General features: G+C 36.0%; 1 protein-coding gene across 3 annotated transcripts in view; it reads right to left on the reverse strand.

Annotated features, from left to right (window-relative positions):
• Stxbp5l (syntaxin binding protein 5L) overlaps window positions 1–23,466 on the reverse strand; it is a 175,050-nt gene that overhangs the window by 15,460 nt on the left and 136,124 nt on the right. For 2 of the 3 annotated variants that reach the window (XM_090345538.1, XM_090345536.1), the window contains 3 exons: window positions 21,458–21,550; window positions 5,860–6,030; window positions 267–506 (listed from right to left, as the gene is read on the reverse strand). In XM_090345538.1, the coding sequence (XP_090201664.1) occupies window positions 267–506; window positions 5,860–6,030; window positions 21,458–21,550 (504 nt within the window). Of the gene's footprint in view, window positions 1–266; window positions 507–5,859; window positions 6,031–16,928; window positions 16,980–21,457; window positions 21,551–23,466 lie in introns of all 3 variants that reach the window. The other variant, XM_090345543.1, reaches the window with a different exon arrangement.

The following is a 23,466-nucleotide window of genomic DNA, read 5'->3' on the forward strand; positions in this document are numbered from 1 at the left end:
TACCTGAGTGCTTTCCAGAAACTATTTGTGAAGGCATTTTAGGTTAACAGTTTGAGCTTTCCATCACAGAAATAACTACATTTTCCCCTGAAGGACAGGTAAGTGCCAATCTGACAAATATTACAACAATATTGATTTATGAAATTCTCAATAGTTCCTGTTACACAGAAGACTTATAACCTTTACCTTGTATCAGTACAAATTCCTAATGTTACATATAAAATTGAAAAAAGGAGCAAGAGGGAATGGACAGATAAATCTCTTACCACTTGGCAATACTATGACTGGCTCTGTAATCCTCTGTTCATCTTCGGATGGGATGTTTAGGGAGATGACTAACACCATCCCCAAACTGGTTCCAACAAACAAACAAGGGGAGGTGGCAGAGTCATTCTTCCGTGCAAAGGATTCCATGAAGTACAATGCTGTAATTGCTTCCTTAGAATCTTTGTCGATACTGGAGATGCTAGAGCTTCTAGAACGATTATAAGAATTCTCTCGGTTTTCTATGAAAATTCAAAAAGCAAAAGTTGAGTACTAGTTCATTTCCAAAATAAAACCAGTCAGATTTAATACATTGAAATAAAATTTATGAGCAAAGAGAAGAAATTTCTTCTTTGCTAATTACATGAAAGATAGTTTATTTAGTTTACTGACTTATTTTGAGAAACAAGAATCTAAAACCCAGAAGTATAAATAATAAAGTTAGGTAGAATTAAAGGTATAAATGGAGTCTCCTAAATTTCAGCATACAATTTTTCATTCTCTACATTTCCTGACATATCAAATAAACCTCCTTAATGTGGAAAAAGATTTAATCTAAACAGAGTTACAAGTTTATGATAATATTTTAATTGTTTCCTTCCTAACTCTAGGTTGTTGAAAATCTTTCTGATTTTTGGCAGTCCCCATTTATATTGCAGCTATGGCCATGAAAGATGCATTTGGATCATAAATATTCTGGGATAGGTACATTGATATCTGGGATAATTACAGGTGTGAAAACTGAAGCTTTTTTTTTTGCTTTATTTTTTTTATTGTAATTAGTAAAAGGGTTACATGATATTTGCCAGATAGAAGGTGCATTAATTCACATACATTGATACCCTTTCACATGTCTTGGTACCCGTTTCCCTCCCCCCACACACCCCCCACCCGTCTTGGTTTTCCCCCCTTCCCTATCAAATTTCAAATATCCAAATACAAATAAATTCAATATATCAGATAACAAAGTGAGATACTATACCAATATGAGATAACCAAGGGACAGCAAAGGAGATGAGAGACAACATAGTACATTAAGGACAACAATCATTCATTATATGGCTTTTGTTTCACTATCCTGGAGGTCCTTTCAATTAGCTTCACATTATATGTCCTTATGTATCAAGATTTTGCTCTATTGCAGATCTCTGCTAGTAGAGCCCAAGGTTTCTACTGATTATGACGAATGAGGGAAACCATTGAGCCTAAGTTCCTTTAAGTCTGGCTTACTTCACTTAATATGATTTTTTCTAAGTCTTTCCATTTCCTAACAAGTATAGCAAAAACACTTCTTAGCAGAAAGAACAGCGCCGGAGGAATTTCAATTTCAAACTTTAGACTCTATTACAGAGCTATAATTATCAAAACAGCTTGGTACTGGCACAGGAACAGGCCTGAAGACCAATGGAATAGAACTGAGGACCCAGATATTAAACCACAGACCTATGGCCACCTAATCTTTGACAAGGGAGCCAAAAAAATAGAATGGAAGAAAGACAGCCTCTTCAACAAGTTGTGCTGGCAGAACTGGTTAAGCACCTGCAGAAAACTAAAGCTGGATCCTGCTTTGTCACCTTGCACTAGAATTAACTCCAAATGGATCAAAGACCTGGAGGTAAAAGCTGACACACTGAAAACTCTACAGGAAGGAATAGGAGATACACTAGGCCTTCTTGGCACAGGTCAAAACTTTCTTAATAAGGACCAAGAATCACAACAAATCAGAGAAAGGCTGGATAAGTGGGACTGCATTAAACTGCAGAGCTTTTGTATGGCAAAGGACATAGCTAGTAAACTAATCAGGAAGCCTACAGAGTGGGAGAAGATCTTCACCAACCAAACAACGGACAAAGGCCTCATATCTAAAATATATCAACAACTCAAAAAATTGAATCACTCCAAAACTAACCTCCAAAGTAACAACCATCCCATTAAAAAATGGGCCAAAGACTTAAAGAGAGTCTTCTCTGAAGAAGAAACAAAAATGGCCTATAGACACATGAAGAAATGCTCAACATCTCTGGTCATAAAAGAAATGCAAATCAAAACAACTCTAAGATTCCACCTCACTCCAGCTAGAATGGCCAGGATTAGGAAAACGAATGACAACAGATGCTGGAGGGGATGTGGCCAGGAGGGATCACTACTACACTGTTGGTGGGAGTGCAAACTCGTTCAACCACTATGGAAAGCAGTGTGGCAGTGCCTCAAAAGGCTAAACATAGAACTCCCCTGTGACCCAGCAATTCCACTACTTGGCATTTACCCAACCACCCAGAAACAAGGACATACTAAACCCACTAGCACAACAATGTTCATTGCAGCACGATTCACCATAGCAAAGATATGGAACCAACCTAGATGTCCCTCAGTTGATGAGTGGATCAACAAGTTGTGGTATTTGTACACAACGGAAAACTGAAGCTTTTACCAAGGCTTAAATGCAAATGTTCTCTATTTGGACTGTTTTAGGCTGCTTATGGCAACTCTGACTGCAGCACTAATTTTGTTATGTGCTCAGAAGGAGCTGTAGACTATGCCATCCTATTGACAGGGCATTTCTTATCTGAGAGGGCTTCAGCCACTTCAAGAAAATGTGAGAGTTTCATATTCTCTTGCTTATCAACACTTGCAAATCTGCCCCCTTCTAAGAATCAACTTAATCACCTCAGTTAAATATTAATATGATTATATCTTTAATTTCTCCAGACTATAAATTGTTTATGCTTTCTACTGACTTTGCTTTCCTTTCCAAGTGTACCACAATTACTTTTATAGTAAAATACTTTATTTGTCAGTCCTGGGCTTGAGCTCAGGGTCTGAGCACTGTCTTTAAGACTTTTTCAAGGCTAGAGCTCTACCCCTTGAGCCTCAACACCACTTCTGGCTTTTTTTTTTTTTTACTTTTTATTATTTTTTTCTCATATATTTTTATTGTAATTAATAGAAGGGTTACATTATATTCACCAGATAGAAGGTGCATTACTTCACATACATTGATACCCTTTCTCATGTCCCCATTTCCCTCCCCCACCCCCACTCCTCATCTTGTTTTCCTCCCTTCCCTATCCAACTTCAAATAACCAAATACGCATATATACAATATATCAGGTACCCAGGTGAAATACTGTAACAATATGAGATAACCAAGGGACAGCAAAAGAGATGAGAGATAGCATAGTACATTAAAAACAACCATCACTCATTATATGGCTTTTGTTTCTATATCTTGGAGGTCCTTTCATTTAGCATCATTCTATATCCTTAAGTATCTAGGTTTTGTTCTCTTGTAAATCTTTGCTAGGAGAGCCCAAGGTTGCTACTGATTATGACAAATGAGGGAAACCATTGAGCCTATGTTCCTTTGAGTCTGGCTTATTTCACTTAATGTGATTTTTTCTGTCTTTCCATTTCCTTACAAATGGGGCGATGTCATTTTTTCTGACAGCAGCATAGAATTCCATTGTGTATAACTACCACATCTTGTTGATCCACTCATCAAATAAGGGGCATCTGGGTTGGTTCCATATCTTTGCTATGGTAAAGTGGTATAGTGCTGCAATGAACATCGTTGTGCTAGGGGATTTAGTATGTCCTTGTTTCTGGACAATTGGGTAAATGCACTTCTGGCTTTTTTCTATGTATGTGGTACTGAGGAATCGACCCTGGTCTTTGTGTATGCAAGGCAAGCACTCTACCACTAGGCCAAACTCCCGGCCCCAGTAAAATACTTTATAGTGAAATCCTTAGACTATATTTTTCAAAATACAAGATTACTTTTTTCTCCCCTATATGTCTATTAAAACTTTAAAATTAATTGTTTCTACATAACATTTAGAGATGAGGGGAACTTGAAGGTAATCTATATACTTTACAGAGTTGAAGACAGACTTGGAGCTTGGTAATTTTCCCAGAATCCACAGAAACTAGGAGTGAAACTACAATTTAAAATTTACAACACTTATTCCAGAGACAGTTCTTTCTTTTATAACCAACTCAAACATACTCTCTTTCTTTCTTTCTTTCTTTCTTTCTTTCTTTCTTTCTTTCTTTTCTTTTCTTTTCTTTTCTTTTCTTTCTTCTTTTTGTGGGTCATGGGGCTGGAACTTGGCTGGCCTGGATGTTGTCCCTGAGCTCTTTCAGCTCAAGGCTACTACCCTATCCTTGAGCCAAGCCCCACTTCCCATTTTCTAGAGGTTACTTGGAGATAAGGGTCTTAGGTCCTTTTGTGCCCAGGATGGCTTTGAACCTTGATCCTCATATCTCAGCTTCCTGAGTAGCTAGGATTATAGGTGTGAGCCACTATGCCCAGCTATATATATTGTTTCTATTACATTCTTAGCTAACATGTCTCCAAATCAAGTACCAATTCATACTTCTTGGACCAGATTTAACTTAGCATAATATTAATGAAATAAAAATTAAATAATATACTTTATTTCTAAAAAATTTGTCAATATAGATCATTATAAAAAATCTGAAAAGTTAGTAACAGATTACTTTTTAAGCAACGAATGACTATAAATAAATCTTCCTAGTCATTTTTTGCTATGTCTCTCCCAAACGTTCTTAATAACCAAGAGAGTAGCAGGAAATTTATAGGACTTTATTTTCTTTTCCTCTTAATACTTCTGGCTTTTAAATTCTTTTTTTTTTTTTTTGCCAGTTCTGGGCTTTGAACTCAGGGCCTGGGCACTGTCCTTGGACTTTCTCAAGGCGAGAGCTCTACCACTTGAGCCTCAGCACTATTTCTGTCTTTTTTCTATGTGTGTGGTACAAAGGAATCGAACCCGTGTCTTAGTGCATGCTAGGCAAGCACTCCACCACTAGGCTAAATTCCCAGCCCTGGCTTTTAAATTCTTTTATGCGTCTCTGTTCCTTCATATTCAATCACTGAATAAACAATCAGTCCTTTTTTAAAAATAATAAATGAAGACTCTAAATGTCAGAACTTTTCTTTTTTATTTGGTCATATTTAAGGACATTAAAATGGAAAGATATTCAATATGTACACACTGCGACACTAAAAGATACCACTACTGGAAAAATAAGAAATCGATTGGAGCACATGTCTTCTTCAACAGAGGAGGTGGAGCCTACCCATAAGTGGAGTCAGTGCAGTTGTGGAGTTCAGGAAGGAGGTGAAGTGGGGGATAGGTCTGGAGTCATGGCTGTAGCCTCATAGGCTCTCAATATTCATTGTCAAGTACCATTTTGGATTCCAATCTGTAATCCTAGTTACTTGGGATAAGGAGATTGAGAGGACTAAAGTTCAAGGCCAGCTCAGGCACCGAGTTTGTAAGACCTTCATCTTACAGTGGTACATACCTACCATCCCAGCTATGATGAAAACATTAATAGGAGAATTGGTCCAGTTCAGCTCAGGCAAAAAAAAATCCTATCTCAAAAATAACCATAGCAAAAGGCTAGAAACATAGCTCAGAAAGTAGAGTTAGCTACTTACCAAGTATGAAGTCCAGAGTTCAAAATTACTGTGCCACAAAACAATAACAACCACCACAAAAACAGGTCTTCCATTTCATCTCCCACTAGCTGCTACCATGGTAACCACAAAAGCTGGTATGTTTAACCTACCTTCTGTTGTAACTGGTAAAGAAATCTCCATGCAAGCAGCAGACTGTGCCTTTCGAAATGGTGGTCTTCCAGGACCCCAGCGGTTTACTTTTGAAACATCAGCACTGGAAAGACGTTTTCCTGAACTGCAACTCTGAGATGTTGGACTTGTGCAATGCCCATTTACATGGTCTGTGTATCAAAAGGAGGATGGCAGAATAAATACTATACCTTTCATATAAGGGAGTCCAAAGGTATAGGTTAACAAAGAGTAATAATTCCTTTTATTCCTCAAACTAAACGGATATGATGAAGTCCTGATTTATTAAGGTTTAGTCACAATTTCAGATTTAGCCAAAATTTTCAAGGTATTTATTAAGTATGATACAGTTTCCAAAATATTCCCTTTATATATTCTATCATTTAATAACAATATAAAATAGACTATAGCATTACTCTGTTGTCAACTTGTATAAGATTTGGAAGTACTTTTTTTTTCTTTTTTCTTTTCTTTTTTTTTTGAGAAATAACATAGTACATTAAGAACAACAATCACACATTATATGGCTCTTGTTTCCATAGAAGTATTTTCATAGTTGAACTTTAAATAAGCATAAAAGGAGCACCACACTATGAGGATGAGAATGAAACTTAATGGTACTTAAGGTACAGATTGTAGAACCAAGTTGTCACTAGCATATTCTAGTTTTTTTTTTTTGCCAGTTATGGGCTTGAGCTCAGGGCCTGAGCACTGTCCTTGGACTTTCTCAAGGTCAGAGTTCTACCACTTGAGCCTCAGCACCACTTCAGGCTTTTTTCTATGTATGTGGTACCGAGGAATCGAACCCGGATCTTCATGCATGCTAGGCAAGCACTTTAACCACTAGGCCAAACTCCCGGCCCTATTCTAGTTTTTTTACTTACTAATTGTTTGGATTTCTGAAATATTCATGTTTTAGATTTTATTGTGTGTGTAGGGGTCCTGAGGCTTGAACTCTTGGCCTGGACACTTTCCCTGAGTTCTTCCAGGCTACCTCCCTACTCCTTGAGCCACAGCCCCACTTGCCCTTTTCTAGTGATTAATTGAAAGTAAGAGTCTTTTGGTCTTTAATGCCCAGGCTGGCTTTGAACCGCAATCCTCAGATTTCAACCTCCCGAGTAGGATTACAGGTGTGTGCCACTGTGCCCAGCCTCATGCCTTAGTTTTTTCTTATGCAGCTCTGGAAAGTCAATAACCGGTCTCAAGTAGACAAAAAATGAATGCAATTTTATTATCATCACATTTGATCATTAATATTTCCTTCTGTCTCTATGGACCTTGGTGAACCCTGAGACTGTATTTATGGTTATGAGACTACAACATAAGCCAGCTAAGTATCTGTGTAGTTCTCCCAAACTAGCTCAATCTCAGCAGCACAGGGTGGTAGGAGCCCATTTGCTGGAGAGTGGCCAGCATCATAGCCAAAAGTTTTTCCTGGGGACTTAATGCTGGTTGCTAGGTTAATGCTCAGGAGATGCTCTTAGTCAGCATCCCCAGAGTTCCTCCAGCTAGGTCCTTTGGAATGGCTCTAGTGCCAAGGAAATCTATGTTGCACCCTCTACTAGATTTTTCTTCCAGGTAGAACACCTATGATTGCTTGTCAGTGGCTGTCCACAAGTCTAACTCAGCAAGAGACAGCAAATAGCAATGTGGGTTTTGATCCTAATTCAGTGTTATGCTGGTCCACGCAGGCTGTGGACTCAGAGTACTACACAGCTTTGCAGCATTTGTGGCCACATGTACGACAAGAACCTGGCCTCAGGCTGGTAACTATAGCTCTGGATTTATCCTGACCACAGGGAGTTTATGAGGATAGACTACTCTTCCTAGGTAATTTCCTTTTTCTCCCCAAACAACATGTCTCAAAGTATTTGGGACAGATGTGGATGTGATTCTCCTCCAGAGATGAATCAGTGGTGTCACACCACCAGCAGACTACTAGAAAATACAGATTTGGAGATACTCCATGCTGAAATAGGGAAAATGGTATAAGGCTCAGAGAAAATAAAAAGCCTGCCTAAAATTTTTACAATATGCATCCAGAGTTTTCATAAAACCATGGCTTCACCTAATAAAAAGTGCCAGAAGCAGACTGGATAGTAGTAAGCATGAGGAAGGCAGTGCATTAAAAACAGCTATTTAGAAGAAACCCAATTGAACATAAAGAAAACACAGAGAAATGAATCAATACTCTTTCAGAGAAACTTAACAAAAAAATAGAAGCAATTAAAAAGACCAAAAATTCTTGAGCTGAGTGCACTCAGCAAAATTCAAGTTTCTATAGAAGGTATCAATAGATGGATCAACCCAATTAATGACAGGCTATATGAAAAGAAATAAATGGGAAAGCAAACAGTAAAAAAGGACCGAAGAGACTATATGGGAACTTTGGGACAACATTTGAAAAATAGAGTGGGGTTCAAGGAGTTGAAAATGTCAGAGTAGAAAGCTTATTTGAAAATAATTTTTTAAAGTTTCTAAAGTTTAGAGAAAATACAAATTAAACTATTAAATGTAACTCAAGTATAATCCAATATATTCTATAACTAACCTGTCAGAGGGAAAAAGCAAGGAGGAGACTGTCATAACTTAAAAAATCCAACTAACGGGGCCGGGATTTTGGCCTAGTGGTAAAGTGCTTACCTAGCATGCACGAAGATGCAGGTTCGATTCCTGAGTAGCACATAAATAGAAAAAAGCCGGAAGTGGTACTGAGGCTCAAGTGATAGAGCTCTGGCCTTGAGAAAGTCCAAGGACAGTGTTCAGGCACTGAGCTCAAACCCAGTACTGGGAAAAATAATCCAACTAAATTATAAACATAACCTGATTCATTTGCTAGAAAACTTTTTTGTAGAAACTTTACAGGCCAGGACAGAATGTCATTAGATTTTATATTGCTGAAGGGAAAAAAACACCCCTAATAACTGAGAGTACTAGGTAGCCAGGAAATATACCCTTAGAAACAAAGGATGATAAAAAAAATTTCCAGATGTTTTAAAAAAGCATGGGGAATGTATATCTATCAAACCTGCTTTACAATAAATGCTAAAGGAAGTTCTTCAATCTGAAGTAATATGGTCATAAATAAGACAAAAACAAAATGGTATAAATGTCTCTGGTAAGAATAATTATATGGAATAAAGGCTGTGTATGACAGACCAACAGCTAGCATTATATTTAATGGCAAAAAGCTAAAGCCATTTCCTCTAAAATCAGGAATGATACAAGGATGCCCACTTTCTCCACTCCTCTTTAATATAGTATTAGAATTCCTAACCAGAGCAATAAGGCAAGAAGAAGCATAAAGGGGATCCAAATAGGGAAAGAGGAAGTGAAACTCTCCCTCTTTGCAGATGATATGATTCTATATTTAAAGAACCCTGTAGACTCCACTTCCAAGATACTTGAGCTGATTCAAAACTTTGGCAAGGTAGCAGGACATAAAATTAACCCTCAAAAATGAACGGCCTTCCTATATGCCAACAATGAGAGGAACAAGACAATAATCAGGAAAGCAACTCCTTCTGCAATAACCTCAAAGAAAATAAAGTACCTAGGAATTAACTAAGAGTGTAAGGGACTGATTTCATGAAAACTTTAAAACCCTGAAATAGGAAATTAAAACAGAACTGAGGAAATGGAAAAACCTCCCATGCTCCTGGATTGGAAGAATTAACATCGTGAAAATGGCAATCTTGCCAAGGGCTATCTACAAATTCAACACAATACCCACCAATATCCCAATGTCATTCTTTAAAGAAATAGAAGAGGCAATCCAAAATTTCATATGGAATAATAAAAGACCCTGTATAGCAAAAACACTTCTTAGCAGAAAGAACAGCGCCGGAGGAATTTCAATTCCAAACTTTAGACTCTATTACAGAGATATAATTATCAAAACAGCTTGGTACTGGCACAGGAACAGGCCTGAAAACCAATGGAATAGAACTGAGGACCCAGATATTAAACCACAGACCTATGGCCACCTAATCTTTGATAAGGGAGCCAAAAAAACAGAATGGAAGAAAGACAGCCTCTTCAACAAGTGGTGCTGGCAGAACTGGTTAAGCATCTGCAGAAAACTAAAGTTGGATCCTTCTTTGTTACCCTGCACCAAGATTAACTCCAAATGGATCAAAGACCTTGAGGTAAAAGCAGATACACTGAAAACTTTACAAGAAGGAATAGGAGATACACTAGACCTCCTTGGCGCAGGGCGAACCTTTCTTAATAAGGACCCAGAAACACAACAAATCAGAGAAAGTGTCGGTAAGTGGGACTGCATTAAACTACAGAGCTTCTGTATGGCAAAGAACATAGCTAGCAAATTAACTAGAAAGCCCACAGAGTGGGAGAAGATCTTCACTAACCATACAATGGACAAAGGCCTCATATCTAAAATATATCAATAGCTCAAAAAATTGAATCACTCCAAAACTAATCTCCAAAGAAACAACCATCCCATTAAAAGATGGGCCAAAGATTTAGAGAGTCTTCTCTGAAGAAGAAATAAGAATGGCCTATAGACACCTGAAGAAATGCTCAACATCTCTGGTCATAAAATAAATGCAAATCAAAACAACTCTAAGATTCCACCTCACTCCAGTTAGAATGGCCAGAATCAAGAAATCTAATAACAGTAGATGCTGGCAAGGATATGGCCAGGAGGGATCACTACTACACTGTTGGTGGGACTGCAAACTCATTCAACCACTGTGGAAAGCAGTATGGCCATTCCTCAAAAGACTAAACATAGAGCTCCCCTATGACCCAGCAATTCCACTACTTGGCATTTATCCAATCGTCTAGAAACAAGGACAAACTAAATCAACTAGCACAACGATGTTCATTGCAGCACTATTTACCATAGCAAAGATGTGGAATCAACCCAGATGCCCCTTATTTGATGGGTGTATCAACATGATGTGGTATTTATACACAGTGGAATTCTATGGTGCTGTCAGAAAGAATGACATCGCCCCATTTGTAAGGAAATGGAAAGACTTAGAAAAAATCATATTAAGTGAAGTAAGCCAGACTCAAAGGAATATAGGCTCAATGGTTTCCCTCATTTGAAATCATCAGTAGCAACCTTGGGCTCTCCTCTCAAAGAGTTACAATAGAACAAAACCTAAGGCCATGCTAAATGAAAGGACCTCTAGGATATAGAAACAAAAGCCATATAATGAGTGATTGTTGTTTTTAATATACTATGTTATCTCTCATCTCCTTTGCTGTCCCTTGGTTATCTCATATTGTTAAAATATTTCACCTTGTTATCTGATACACTGTATATATGCCTATTTGGTTATTTGAAATGGGATAGGGAAGGGGGAAAACAAGATGAGGGCCGGGGGTAGGAGGAGGGAAATGGGGATCAAGGCATGAGAAAGGATATCAATGTTTATGAAGTAATACACCCTCTATCTGGTGAATATAACGTAACCCTTCTATTAATTACAGTAAAAAATATATGCAATAGGATATAGAAACATAAGCCATATAATGAATGATTGTTGTTCTTAAGGTACTATGTTATCTCTCATCTCTTTTGCTGTCCCTTGGTTATCTCATATTGTTACAGTATCTCACTTTGTTGCCTGATATATCGGACATATTTGTATTTGGTTATTTGAAATTGGATAGGGAAGGGGGGAAAACAAGTTGAAAGGTGGGGGTGGGGGGGAGGGAAATGGGGACCAAGACATGTGAAAGGGTATCAATGTATAGGAATTAATGCACCATCTATCTGGCAAATATCATATAACCCTTCTATTAATTACAATAAAAATATATGAAAAAAATAAAATAAAATGTGTTTGTGATGTTAGCTAAGTATAATCAGGCCCCAGTACTGTGAAATATGTGTTACTTAATCTCAATAAAGGAATCTTTAAAGTTAAAAAATATTGAATTTTCTTGCCATTTAACTAAATGTATATATGCAATGCATCTTGATGTGTCTGACCAACAAAATTTCCAGACATTATAGAACATGCCTAGAGTCCTTACTACTTGGGAAACTGAGGCAGAAAGATTACTTGAGCAATGGGTTCAAGTCACCCTGGGCAAAACATAGTGAGATTCTGTTTCTCAAATTAAAAGTAGTACTAACAAGAAGCTATGCCAATGCCCACAGAATGATCTTAATAAGCAATACCCACATCAAATAAGTAGAAATATTCAACAAACTCTTGTTGTGTCTTTAGGTACGAGAAAAGCAAGAACAAACCAATTTCCAAATTAGTAGGAAAAAAAGTAATGAATACCATAAAAATAAATAATATGACTATTAAAATATAAGGGAATGGATGGGTGAGAATGTTGAAAATGGTGATTTTAATCAAGATACATTGTATTCATAAACTGCTTTATTAAATGGCACCTCCTTTGTAAAACTACTTAAAGATAATTCAAGGGACTGGGAGTTTGGCCTAGTGGTTAAAGTGCTTGCCTAGCATGCATGAAGACCCAGGTTCGATTCCTCGGTACCACATACATAGAAAAAAGCCGGAAGTGGTGCTGAGGCTCAAGTGGTAGAGCTCTAGCCTTGAGAAAGTCCAAGGACAGTGCTCAGGCCCTGAGCTCAAGCCCAGGACTGGCAAAAAAAAAAAGATAATTCAAAAAATATCTAAAATGTTGTCAATACAATGAGCTGGCTCTTTGAAAAGAAAAGGAATAAAAATTTTCCCTTATAAGATTTTATGATTTGATACCTTAAACTGAAATGAGAATGGCAATGCAAAAAAAGATTAATTTTAAAAGAGAAATTTTAATAAATAATATCAAAGGTAAAAATACACCACAATTAGAATCAGTTACAAAATATCATTAGAAATTACTATGAACCTCTACATGTTAACAAATTTGGGAAATGGGGACCAAAACATGAGAAAGGGATCAATGTTTGTGAAGTAATTCACCTTCTATCTGGCAAATACAATGTAACCCTTCTATTAATTACAATAAAAATATATGAAAAAAAGAATGAGAAAACTTGTAAACACATACATCTTACCAAGACTAAATCTTGAAGAAAGAGAAAACCTGAAAGACTAGTAACAAGTAATGAGACTGAAACAATAATAAAAGCATCCCTTCAAAGAAAAGCTCAAGATAAAATAGTTTTACTGTTGAATTCTACTTAAGGAAGAATTAATTTTCCTTAAATCCTTCCAAAAAACAGAATAGAAAGGAATTCTTCTACCCACAATCTATGATGCTAAGGATTATCACACTAAAGTAACCTGATAGAGATACAACAACAAATAACAGCTACAGATCAACATCTTTGATGAACATAGATACATTAATTCTGGAAAAAAATACCAGCAAGATTGATGCAATAGCAAATTAAAGAATAGAATATTTCAATACCAACTGCAAAGTGCATAGGAAACATATATAATAAAGCGTATCAACATGAACTCCAAGAATTGGAAACAAGAGGTTCTTATATCTTGTATGCAGTTATTTATTTCCTTTTTTTGTTTTAGTTTTCTGTACCCTTTGTCTTGTGTATTCGTTTGTCCAATCTGTGGAAGGGAAAGAGAATCACAGAAACAGCAAGACAAAGGATGAACTAATGCAACAATGATGACACGACACTATGTTGGAAATGAACTATACAACTTGGAGGGGAGCAATAAAAAGGGGTAAGTGGGAGAAAATGAGGGAGGGAGTAACTGTTTTAAAAGAAATGTACTCCTTGCCTTACTTATATAACTATAACCCCCCATTCATCACAGTTACAATAAAGATATTAAAAATATTATATTATATTATTTACCATAATCAAGTAAAATTTATTCCAGGGACCTCAAGATGGCTTAGCATATTCAAATCAACAATATAAGACACCAACAGAATGTACAAAAACCAACTGAAGGAGAAAAGATAGGCGATAAAATTTTATGCCAGGGCCAGACATGTGGCCTAGTGGTAGTGTACTTGCCTAGCAGGCACAAAGCCCTGGGTTCGATTCCCTGGAACCACATGCATAGAAAACGCCAGAAATGATGCTGTGGCTCAAGTAGTAGAACATGAGCCTTGAGCAAAAAGTGTCCAAGGACAGTGCTCAGGCCATGAGTTCAAGCCCCAGGACTGGCAAAAAAAATTATGCCAATTTATAATATAAAAGCTGGTCCAATTAGCTACAGAAGGAACATATTTCCACATAATAAAGGCCATTTAGAATGAGATAATAGTAAATACCACAATATGTACAGAACTTTCTAATATGGAATAACCCAAGGATGCCTACCTTCACCACTTTTATTCAACATAGAAAATCAGGCCAGAGAAACAAATGGCCCAATTATGAAAAAAGTCAAACTGTCATTGTTTTTAGATGACATAATCTTGTTTATAGAATCCCCTCCAAAATTCACCATAAAACTAGCCAAACTAGCATCTAGCAACTTTTTAGGATACAAAGTCAGCCTATAAAAATCAGGAACATTACTATATGCCAACAATAAATTATAAATAATAGAAATCAATGAAATAATCCCATTTATAATAGCTACAAAATAAATATCTAGGATTATATTTAATCAAAGAAATATAAGATCTCTATAATGAAAATTATAAAACACATAAAATAAATAGAAGACACACACAAATGGAAAGGCATCTCATGTTAATGGGATAGAAGAATAAATATGGTTAAAATGCCTATACTATACAATGTGATTTACAGAGTAAATTTAATACTTACTAAAATACCAATGATATTCATCACAGAAGAAGAAAACAATTTACATGGAACTACAAAATACCCTTGTACAACCTAAGTCAGGTTAATCACAAAGAAGAAAGCAGAAAGCATTCACTATCTGATTTTAACACATACTACAAGTCTAGTAATGAAAACAGTATGAGATGAAAATTGTCATTAAAACAATTGTTCTCTGAAAAAGGGACAGAGTGGAGTAATGTGTTCATTGATAGCCAGTTAAGTTAAGAACATGCATTGGAGAAATGTCAATCTTTTCAAGAAATGATGCTGGGAAAACTGGATATTCAAATGCAGAAGAATGAAACCAGATCTCCCTTTCACCAGTTTAAAAATAAAGATCAACTCGAAACAGATTAGTGATGAAATTTTAAGACTGAAAACTACTAGGTGAAAACAAGGGGAGATCTCTCAGGATGTCAGAATGGTAGGCTGTTTTGCACAAGAGCATAAAGGCAGAGGGAACTAAAACATAAAAATGTTTAAAAATAACAAAATACAATTTTAGTTATTTAATGGCATACAATATGATTTTCTTTCTTTATGCAGTTCTGGGATTTGAATTCAGGACCATGTGCTTGGCAGGCATAAACTCTGTCACTGGGAGCCTTGTCCTGAACCTCTTCGGATTTGGCCATTTTTGTCAGATCACATCTTGCCCAGGTTGATCTCAGATGATTAGCTTCCTACCTATGCTTTCTGTGTAGCTGGGATTAGAGTTGTAAAGCACCACTGCCTGCCTGAGATGGATGTCTTGATAACATTTTTCCTGGGCCATCCTTGGACTATAATCCACCTGATCTCTGACTCTTGACTCTCTGAGATTACAGTCACGAGGCCCTACACTCAGGCCTAAATTATTTTGCCATTTGTCAAAATAGACTGTAAAATGATCAATAATGCTAAGTTAACAAGCTTTGCAGTCATATAGACTAGATTTAAATTTGTTTTGCAACAGTTAGGTGGTTTTACGTAAGTCTGACTTTTCATAGCATTAACTTATTCACGTTAATATGAAAGCAACATTACCCACCTTACTTTAGATGACATAAATATGACTATGTGACATAGTTCCTGATATATAGGAAGAATTCCACAAATTCAACTATATGTTGGTTCTTCTGTCATAATTTTACTTCATAGCAGTTTCACTAATGATAATATTGAACTAAATACCTATATAGCTAATATTAGTAATTTACATTTAAAAATAATGATTATCTCCTTTAACTAAATTCAAATAAGAGTTTAGTCCATCAGCATCTTCAGGTTCTAGAATCCCCACAGATAACAGAATCCTTGGATGCTTCAGTCCTTACATATAAACACTGTAGTAGTGTTTCGTATAACCTCTTCATATCCTCCTTAATAATTTATTTTCAGGTCATTGTTATTGTTCAGAAAATAGAGATTTTCATAGCTATATAAATTATATGTGCTGTAAAAGCCACTTACTTTAGAGACAACAAAATGAGACATGTGGATATTTAGCATAAAGTTCAGGAATCACGTTTTGTAGCTTAGGTTTAAATATTAACTATAGCATGTAGTACCTAATGTCAGTTTATTCTTTGGGAGAAAAAAAGATTGAGTATAGTGGCACTGATCTTCAAGTGTTACAAAGGAAATAAAATCAAATTGCATAAAATGGTTTTTAACATCTGAAGAATACGAAGATGATACATTTTAGTATTTGAGCCTTAACCTTAGTGGGAGTTAATGCGATGGCTTTCAATCAGTTTTAAGGAAATGGAAACTCCAAATTCTATTCCCTTCAAGACTAAAGTTCTGGGAGAAAACTTTATGAATGCCTACTTAATAAAAATATATTTCAGAAGAATAAAAATGAATAAAATTTTCTGCTACCTTCCTACAAATAAAAATGGTCAGCGTTTCATTGCTCTATGCATCAGACCTTTTTTATGTTCAATAGCTAATTCTAAATACCGATGTACACAACAGGAAAAATAGCTGCAATAAACTGTTCTCACTTACATAATTATAGCCACCAAAGACCTATATGCATGGCAACTGTTTCAAAATTTTCCATGATAAAAAGAAAACAAACAAAATATTACTCTACAAATCTTGCTGTACAATGATTTATAAGATATATGTTTGTATAATGATTATTAACAAACAACACATTGAATGCTGCCAACAGAACTGTATGGTGATTTTTAAGAAAGCCTTTTGGAAAACTATCAAATACTGCCAAGTAGGAAACTTGTGTTATTCATGGATTGGTTGATAGAAATGTTCAGCCAAATGAATGTAAGAAAACTTAAAATTGCTGGCTTTTGCCTACCGTACCAAGATCAGCCTTAAGATCTGTTGGCAGACTTAACTTTCTTGATCCTTTAACTGAAACAACAGAAAAAGGAAAAAGGCAGTTGTTAATTATTTAAAATGAAGGTGGAATTGGGGGAAAGAGGTGTTTTGTAATTATTAATTAGTTTTTTGGTGGTGGTGATAGGGATTGAATTAAGGGCCTATACTTCTTAGGCAAGTACTCTACCACTTGAAACACATCCTAGTCCTTTTGCATTTAGTTTGTGAATCAGTTTTTTTTGTTGTTGTTGGTCATGGGACTTGAACTCTGGGCGTGGGCACTGGCCCCGAGCTCTTCAGCTCATGGCTATCGCCTTGGATTGAGATCTTCTAGTCTCTGCCTCCTGAGTAACTTCAATTACAGATGTGCTACTTACGACGGGCCCTAGTTATTAATATCTTGATGAATATTATGCTTAGTGAGCTTGTTATGGGTACAGAAGTAGTATTCTTACAGTAATATGCAAATATTTACATAGTTCCAACATATATGTTGAATGCAGTAATTTTATATTTCATTTGGAAAGCATCAAGAATTAATTCCAGAGCTATCTAACAGATAAAATAAACACTACAATAAAGGAACAAGATTATATGGAAAATAACATTGTTATGAAGTTGAAAGAAGAAAATTCTACTACATATGATGTGATCAATGAAATCTCCATATGTGTATGTTAGATGAAATAATGACATCAATATTGTCATCTGATTTAAGTAAAAAAGGCTCAACAATACAAAATATTGAAAATGAACTTAATTATATTATTATAAATCTAGTTTTCTAGGAAAGTCTATCTAAATCAAGGAAACTAGAATTCTTTAAAAGACTTCCTTTTTATCTGTTAATAAAAATTTTACATTTAACATTTCACAAAATATTGACCATTATATATGATATCAAAGAAGAAATTAGGGAAAGTTACATTATAAAATATTTCATAGTACTATATTAGCACTCCAACTATCAGTTAGTACATTCTAATAAGTGATTTTATTTACAACCAGAAAATTAAAAATGGAAAATGATGTAACAGAATAAAACAATTTTGGATCAGAAAATAAGACCAAATGTGGTGATGCACATAGGCAATCTCAGCTACAAGGCAGAGATAAGGCAACTCATGTTTCAAGGTAAGCCTAGGATAAAAATCAGTGAGAGTTCCATCTCAATCAATAAGTTGTACATGGTGAACATTCCTGCAATCTTATCTTCACAGTAGAACCAGACAGAAAGATCTCAGTCAAAGGCCAGCCTCAAACAAAAATATAAAACCCTATCTGAAAAATAAAGTTTAAAAAGAGCAAAGGATGGGCTCAGATGGTATATACTATATGCCTCACAAGCACAGAGCCCTGAGATCAGACCTCCCAAATCAGAAAACATGCCTCAGAAAGTTCTGAACTGTGTTTGTTACTACCTAGGTATACCACTGCAGAAAATTTCCTTCATTTATCTGTTCTGTAATTTCTTACCTGTAAAACAATATTGTTGATATTACCTAGGATGGTTCAACCTTAATATGCTTTGTAATGTGTATACTAGCCCTTGTTTTCTGATTTTAAACTGAGTATTATTTCTGTCATCTAACTCTCCATTTATTTTCAAATAGTGTTTAAAATTAAAAATAAAATTGCTTGGGGCTGGGAGTTTGGCCTAGTGGTAGGATGCTTGCCTAGCATGCACAAAGACCCAGGTTTGATTCCTCAATATCACATACATAGAAAAAAAGCCAGAAGTGGTGCTGTGGCTCCAGTGGTAGAGCTCTAGCCTTGAGAAAGCCCAAGGACAGTGCTCAGGCCCTGAGTTCAAGCCCCAGGACTGGCAAAAAATAAAAAAATAAAATTGCTCATTAGAAAGTATTGATAATCAGTTTGAGTCATAGAAAGTATTTGCAAAACATTTCAAATGTAAAATAGTAAAAATATTTTATAAAAGCTTAAATATAAACTTTAGCATACTCCTCACGTGTCATGGCTTTTGACTTTATGGCTTTAGCATACTCCTCACGTGTATGGCTTTTGACTTTACTCCAACTACTTAAAAATTCATTCTTAATTCACAGGTCATATAGAAACAGGTTGCAAATTGTATTTGGTTCCAAACTTATAAACTGACTAAATTCACCATGCTAAACAACTTACTAAAGCATACATAAATATTATCACTCTAATAAAACAATAGCAGCAAACTAATTTCCCTATGGATACATTTTTTGAAATACTTATAAAGGTTAAGAGAAAATCAAATCAGATTTCAATAATTTGGGTTAGGTTTATAATTACCAGCACTAAAAGTTATTTTTTTCAATATATGAGAACAAAAATATGTCAGTGTTTGAGAAGTAATATACCCAGTACCTGATGAATGTGATCGTAACCCCTCTATACATTATCCCAACAATAAAATACAATAAAAAACAACTAAGCTAACAAAGAAACTAACAAAAAACAAAGATATATACAATAATCATACTATGTTTTATATATACCTAATATATATATTTTTTTTGGGGGGGGAGGGCAGTCCTGGGACTTGTTCTCAGGGATTTAGCACTGTCCTTGGCTTTCTCAAGGCTCTACCACCTGAGCCACAGCTTTTTCCTCTGTATGTGGTAACAAGGAATGGAACCCAGGTCTTTGTGCAAACGAGGCAAGTATTCTAATACTAGGGCAAACTCTATGTTATATTTTTACCAGAAACTTACCTATTTTAATATAAATTGCTGTTTCCTATTTTTTACTTTATATTTTTAAAATAACATTGTCAGGGTGATATATTGTCAGGTGATATATTATCAGGTTTACAGTTACATTCATAGGGTAATGAGTATATTACTTCCTTTCCTTTTTTTTTTTTTGTTGGTTGTGGGCTTTGAACTCTTGGCCTAGACATTTTCCCTGAGCTCTTCAGTCAAGACTACTGCCCTACTCCTTGAGCCACAGTGCCACTTCTGGTTTTCTGGTAGTTAATTGGAGATAGGAGTCTCAGACTTTAATGCCCAGTCTGGCTTTGAACCGTGATCCATAGATCTCAGCCTCCTGAGTAGCTTGGCTTGCAGGCGTGAGCCACCGCATCCAGCTAAGTACATTACTTCTTGAACATTGCTACCTTTTCCCACATTTTTCTCCCTTGTTTCTTAATTTATCTTCAAAAGGTGCTATATTATTTTTATATAGGATCTTTAATACACCTAATACATATTAACTACCACTAATGCATGATAAAGATTCTTTCAGAAAGAAAGAAGACTAACCTGGTCTTATCCTCGAAACCTCCAGATTCTGCAGAAAAAATGGACTACAATAGCAGCATCATATTATTATTCATAGCTCTTTTGGATGAGACTATTATATATTCCAGTAGCTATCCTTGGCTCTCAAATATGATCCAGTATTTAGATCTCCTTACCCTCTTCTAGCTTATTATCTACTCTTTCTATTCCTAACCTACAGAGCTCATTTTTAGGTGCATACCTGGGGGAAGGAAAGAGAGACTTCCTTTCCTAAATACTGGATCATACCTTTTTCTGTTACAACCACAGATAGTTAACTTGGAATTTTACCTCGATTTACTTAATACTCCGAGCTTTAGATTTCTTATCAGAAAAAAGTATATTCCAAGAGCATTGTAGTAAGAAAAAAAAATGAAATATTGTTTGGGAAACTGTTACTTTTATCCTTCTTGATTGTTGACCTTACTTGAGATCTATAACATTAACAATATGTTGCAGTTACAATGTGGTTATCACCACATTTCAATGTGTTTGAGTCTATTTTGATTACATAAGCATCAACAGTTGTTGCTTGCATAAAATGGAAATTATAAAGCCTTTCAAAGGGATATTTCTTCAGTAGAGTTTCCATGATCATCATAGTTATTGTTAACCATAGACAAATATTTCACAATGTTAGGAAGAAATATGGAGAATTTTATTCATTATCACTACTTTGGGGCTTATAAGGTTTCTCTGATTTATTTGTTAATCCTTACTTACTTGCTTACAGGCTTGAAACTATTGATATTTATAATAAGCAAAACACTATCAAAATTCTGTGAAACTTCAAAATCTTTTACAAAAGCCTTTTTATAGAAATTCCTACTTTATATATCAAGAAACCAATGGTTTTAATAATGGCTTCAGGGAAATTTTCTTTATTTACCATGAGACCTGTTTCAGCATAGAGAATAATGGGGTGTGTGTGCTGGTACTGGGGCTTGAACTCAAGTTCTCTTAGCTCTTTTAGTCAAGGTTAAGACTCTACATCTTGAGCTACAACTCTACTTCTGTTTTTTTTGCTTTTTTAATTGCAAATAAAAGTTTCATCATTTTCCTTTCAGGGCTAGCTTCAAACCTTGATCATTAGAACTCAGTCTCCTGAATAGCTAGACTACAACTGTGAGCCACGAGCACCTAGCTCTGAGAATAGTCTTGAGATAAATTGTGAAGTCTAAAAGTTATGGAGAAATTTGCATTTTGCTTATTTATAGAAAAGATTTTCACCTTCACCTGGTATGTGATGGACTTGATTCCTTTGTCTGACAGGTGGTATTTCATTCCTATAAAAGCCTGGTGCTGCCTCGGGAGTTCTGGTAGCGAGTCCTAAAGCAAAGAAATAGAAAACTATTGCCATATAATTTCCCTTTCCCTTTCCCTTTCCCTTCCCTTCCCTTCTCCAACCTTTCTTCCTTCCTTCCTTCCTCCCTTCCTCCCTCCCTTCCTTCCTTCCTTCCTTCCGTCCTTCCTTCCTTCCTTCCTTCCTTCCTTCCTTCCTTCCTTCCTTCCTTCCTTCCTTCCTTCCTTCCTTCCTTCCTCCTTAACTTTAAGCTAAATAGTTATTTCACTTAAAAGAAATTACAGGGCAAGTATTGGTAACTCATACCTGAAAACCTCTCAGGAGGCTGAGATCCAGAGAATTGGAATTTGAAGTCAACAAGAGCAAAAAGTATATAAGACTCCATCACTAAAACAGTAAAAGGCTACTTCGGTTATTTTGGAGATGGTGTGGAGCATCTGCCAATCAAGATATCTGAGTGAAGGTAAGGTCCTGAGCTCAAACTAGTAAAACCCTGAGTAATTGAATTCTGAGCTCCAACGCCAAAAATGAAGGAAAGAAAGAAAGAAGGGGAAGAGGGGGAAGGGGAAGAGAGGGAGAGAAGAGGGAGGGAGGGAAGGAAGGAGCATTTTCTTTAGGAAATTGAAGTTTTATGCCAGGCAAGTTAACATTCTGTAAGAGTTAGTGTTGGCATAAACATTTAATGTTAGCCTTTTCTTTTTGTCCTTCCCTCCCCTCTTTCCTTGCTTCCTTCCTTCCTTGCTTCCTTCCTTCCTTCCTTCCTTCCTTCCTTCCTTCCTTCTTTTTTGTCATCGATCTTGGGGCTTGAAGCTAGGCCTGGGCACTGACCCTGAGCTCTTCAGACAAGACTAGCATCTTACTCCTTGAGCCACTAACACTTTTCTGGTGATTGGTAGGAGATAAGAATCTCACAGACTTTGGTGCCCAGGATGGCTTTGAACCGTGATCCTTAGATCTCAGCCTCTGTAGCTAAGATTACAGGCATGAGCCACCGCACCTGGCAATGTTAGCCTTTTGAAATGTACATTTGAGCAAATTATAAATTGCACAACCCTACCTGCTGTGTACAAAAAAGACAGTAATTTGGAATATATACATATTTAACCTCTGCAATACAGTAATGATACATTGTTACAGGTTTAGTGATTATAATATAAACAATGGAAGAGCTATGAAGAGCTATGAAAGCCCAAAATGTGGTCTTTGAGCTCCCTAAAACCTAAAAGGCAGTCTGGTCCATGATAGATATTTAATAAATATTTGTTGAATGATATAGAAAAAAAGATAGTTTTTTTAAAAAAAGCATCAACAATTCGTATGGTTTTTAGCATATTGCTTGCATTTCTGTGCTTAAAATATTTAACAAAGGATAAGATTTCCTCAATAGATATTATCATGGGGAAAATTGTAAACTATTTCACAGGGCAATTTTGTTAGTTCTCTTTTCTCTCTCTTTCTATGCCTCTCTCTTGTTTGAATGGAGGTCCTTTCACAACTAGGTAAATGCTTTACAACTGGCTATGTTCTCAGCAGGGTAGTGCTTCTCCAGTGGCTTGGAGACTAGAAGCATTAATATCAGTAGGGATTTTGCTAGAAATGTTAACAAAAATATTAGACACCAAGCCAGATTTAATGATTAGAATCTTTGGCACCTCACAATTAGTTTTTAAGTACTCTTCACCTGATTCTGATGCAGGCTTTAGTTACAAATGCCACACCAGAGAGAAAATTGAAATAGAAGTAGAAAGGCAAGTAACATGATTCAGAAGTAGTCAGAACTTTCCTGCTTTGAAGTAATCTACTTGATTTGTATGTCAAGTCCTCTGAGGGCTGCAGGAGTGATGGAGCGACTGACTCTGATCATGATACACCTTTATGGTCATGTCAAAAATGAAACTCCTTTCTCCAACTAATTGATGCTAAAAAAAATAGTGGAAAAACA

The sequence above is a fragment of the Megascapheus bottae genome, chromosome 1 (genome assembly GCF_031878675.1).
Source record: "Megascapheus bottae isolate mThoBot1 chromosome 1, mThoBot2.hap1, whole genome shotgun sequence".
NCBI lineage: Eukaryota > Metazoa > Chordata > Mammalia > Rodentia > Geomyidae > Megascapheus > Megascapheus bottae.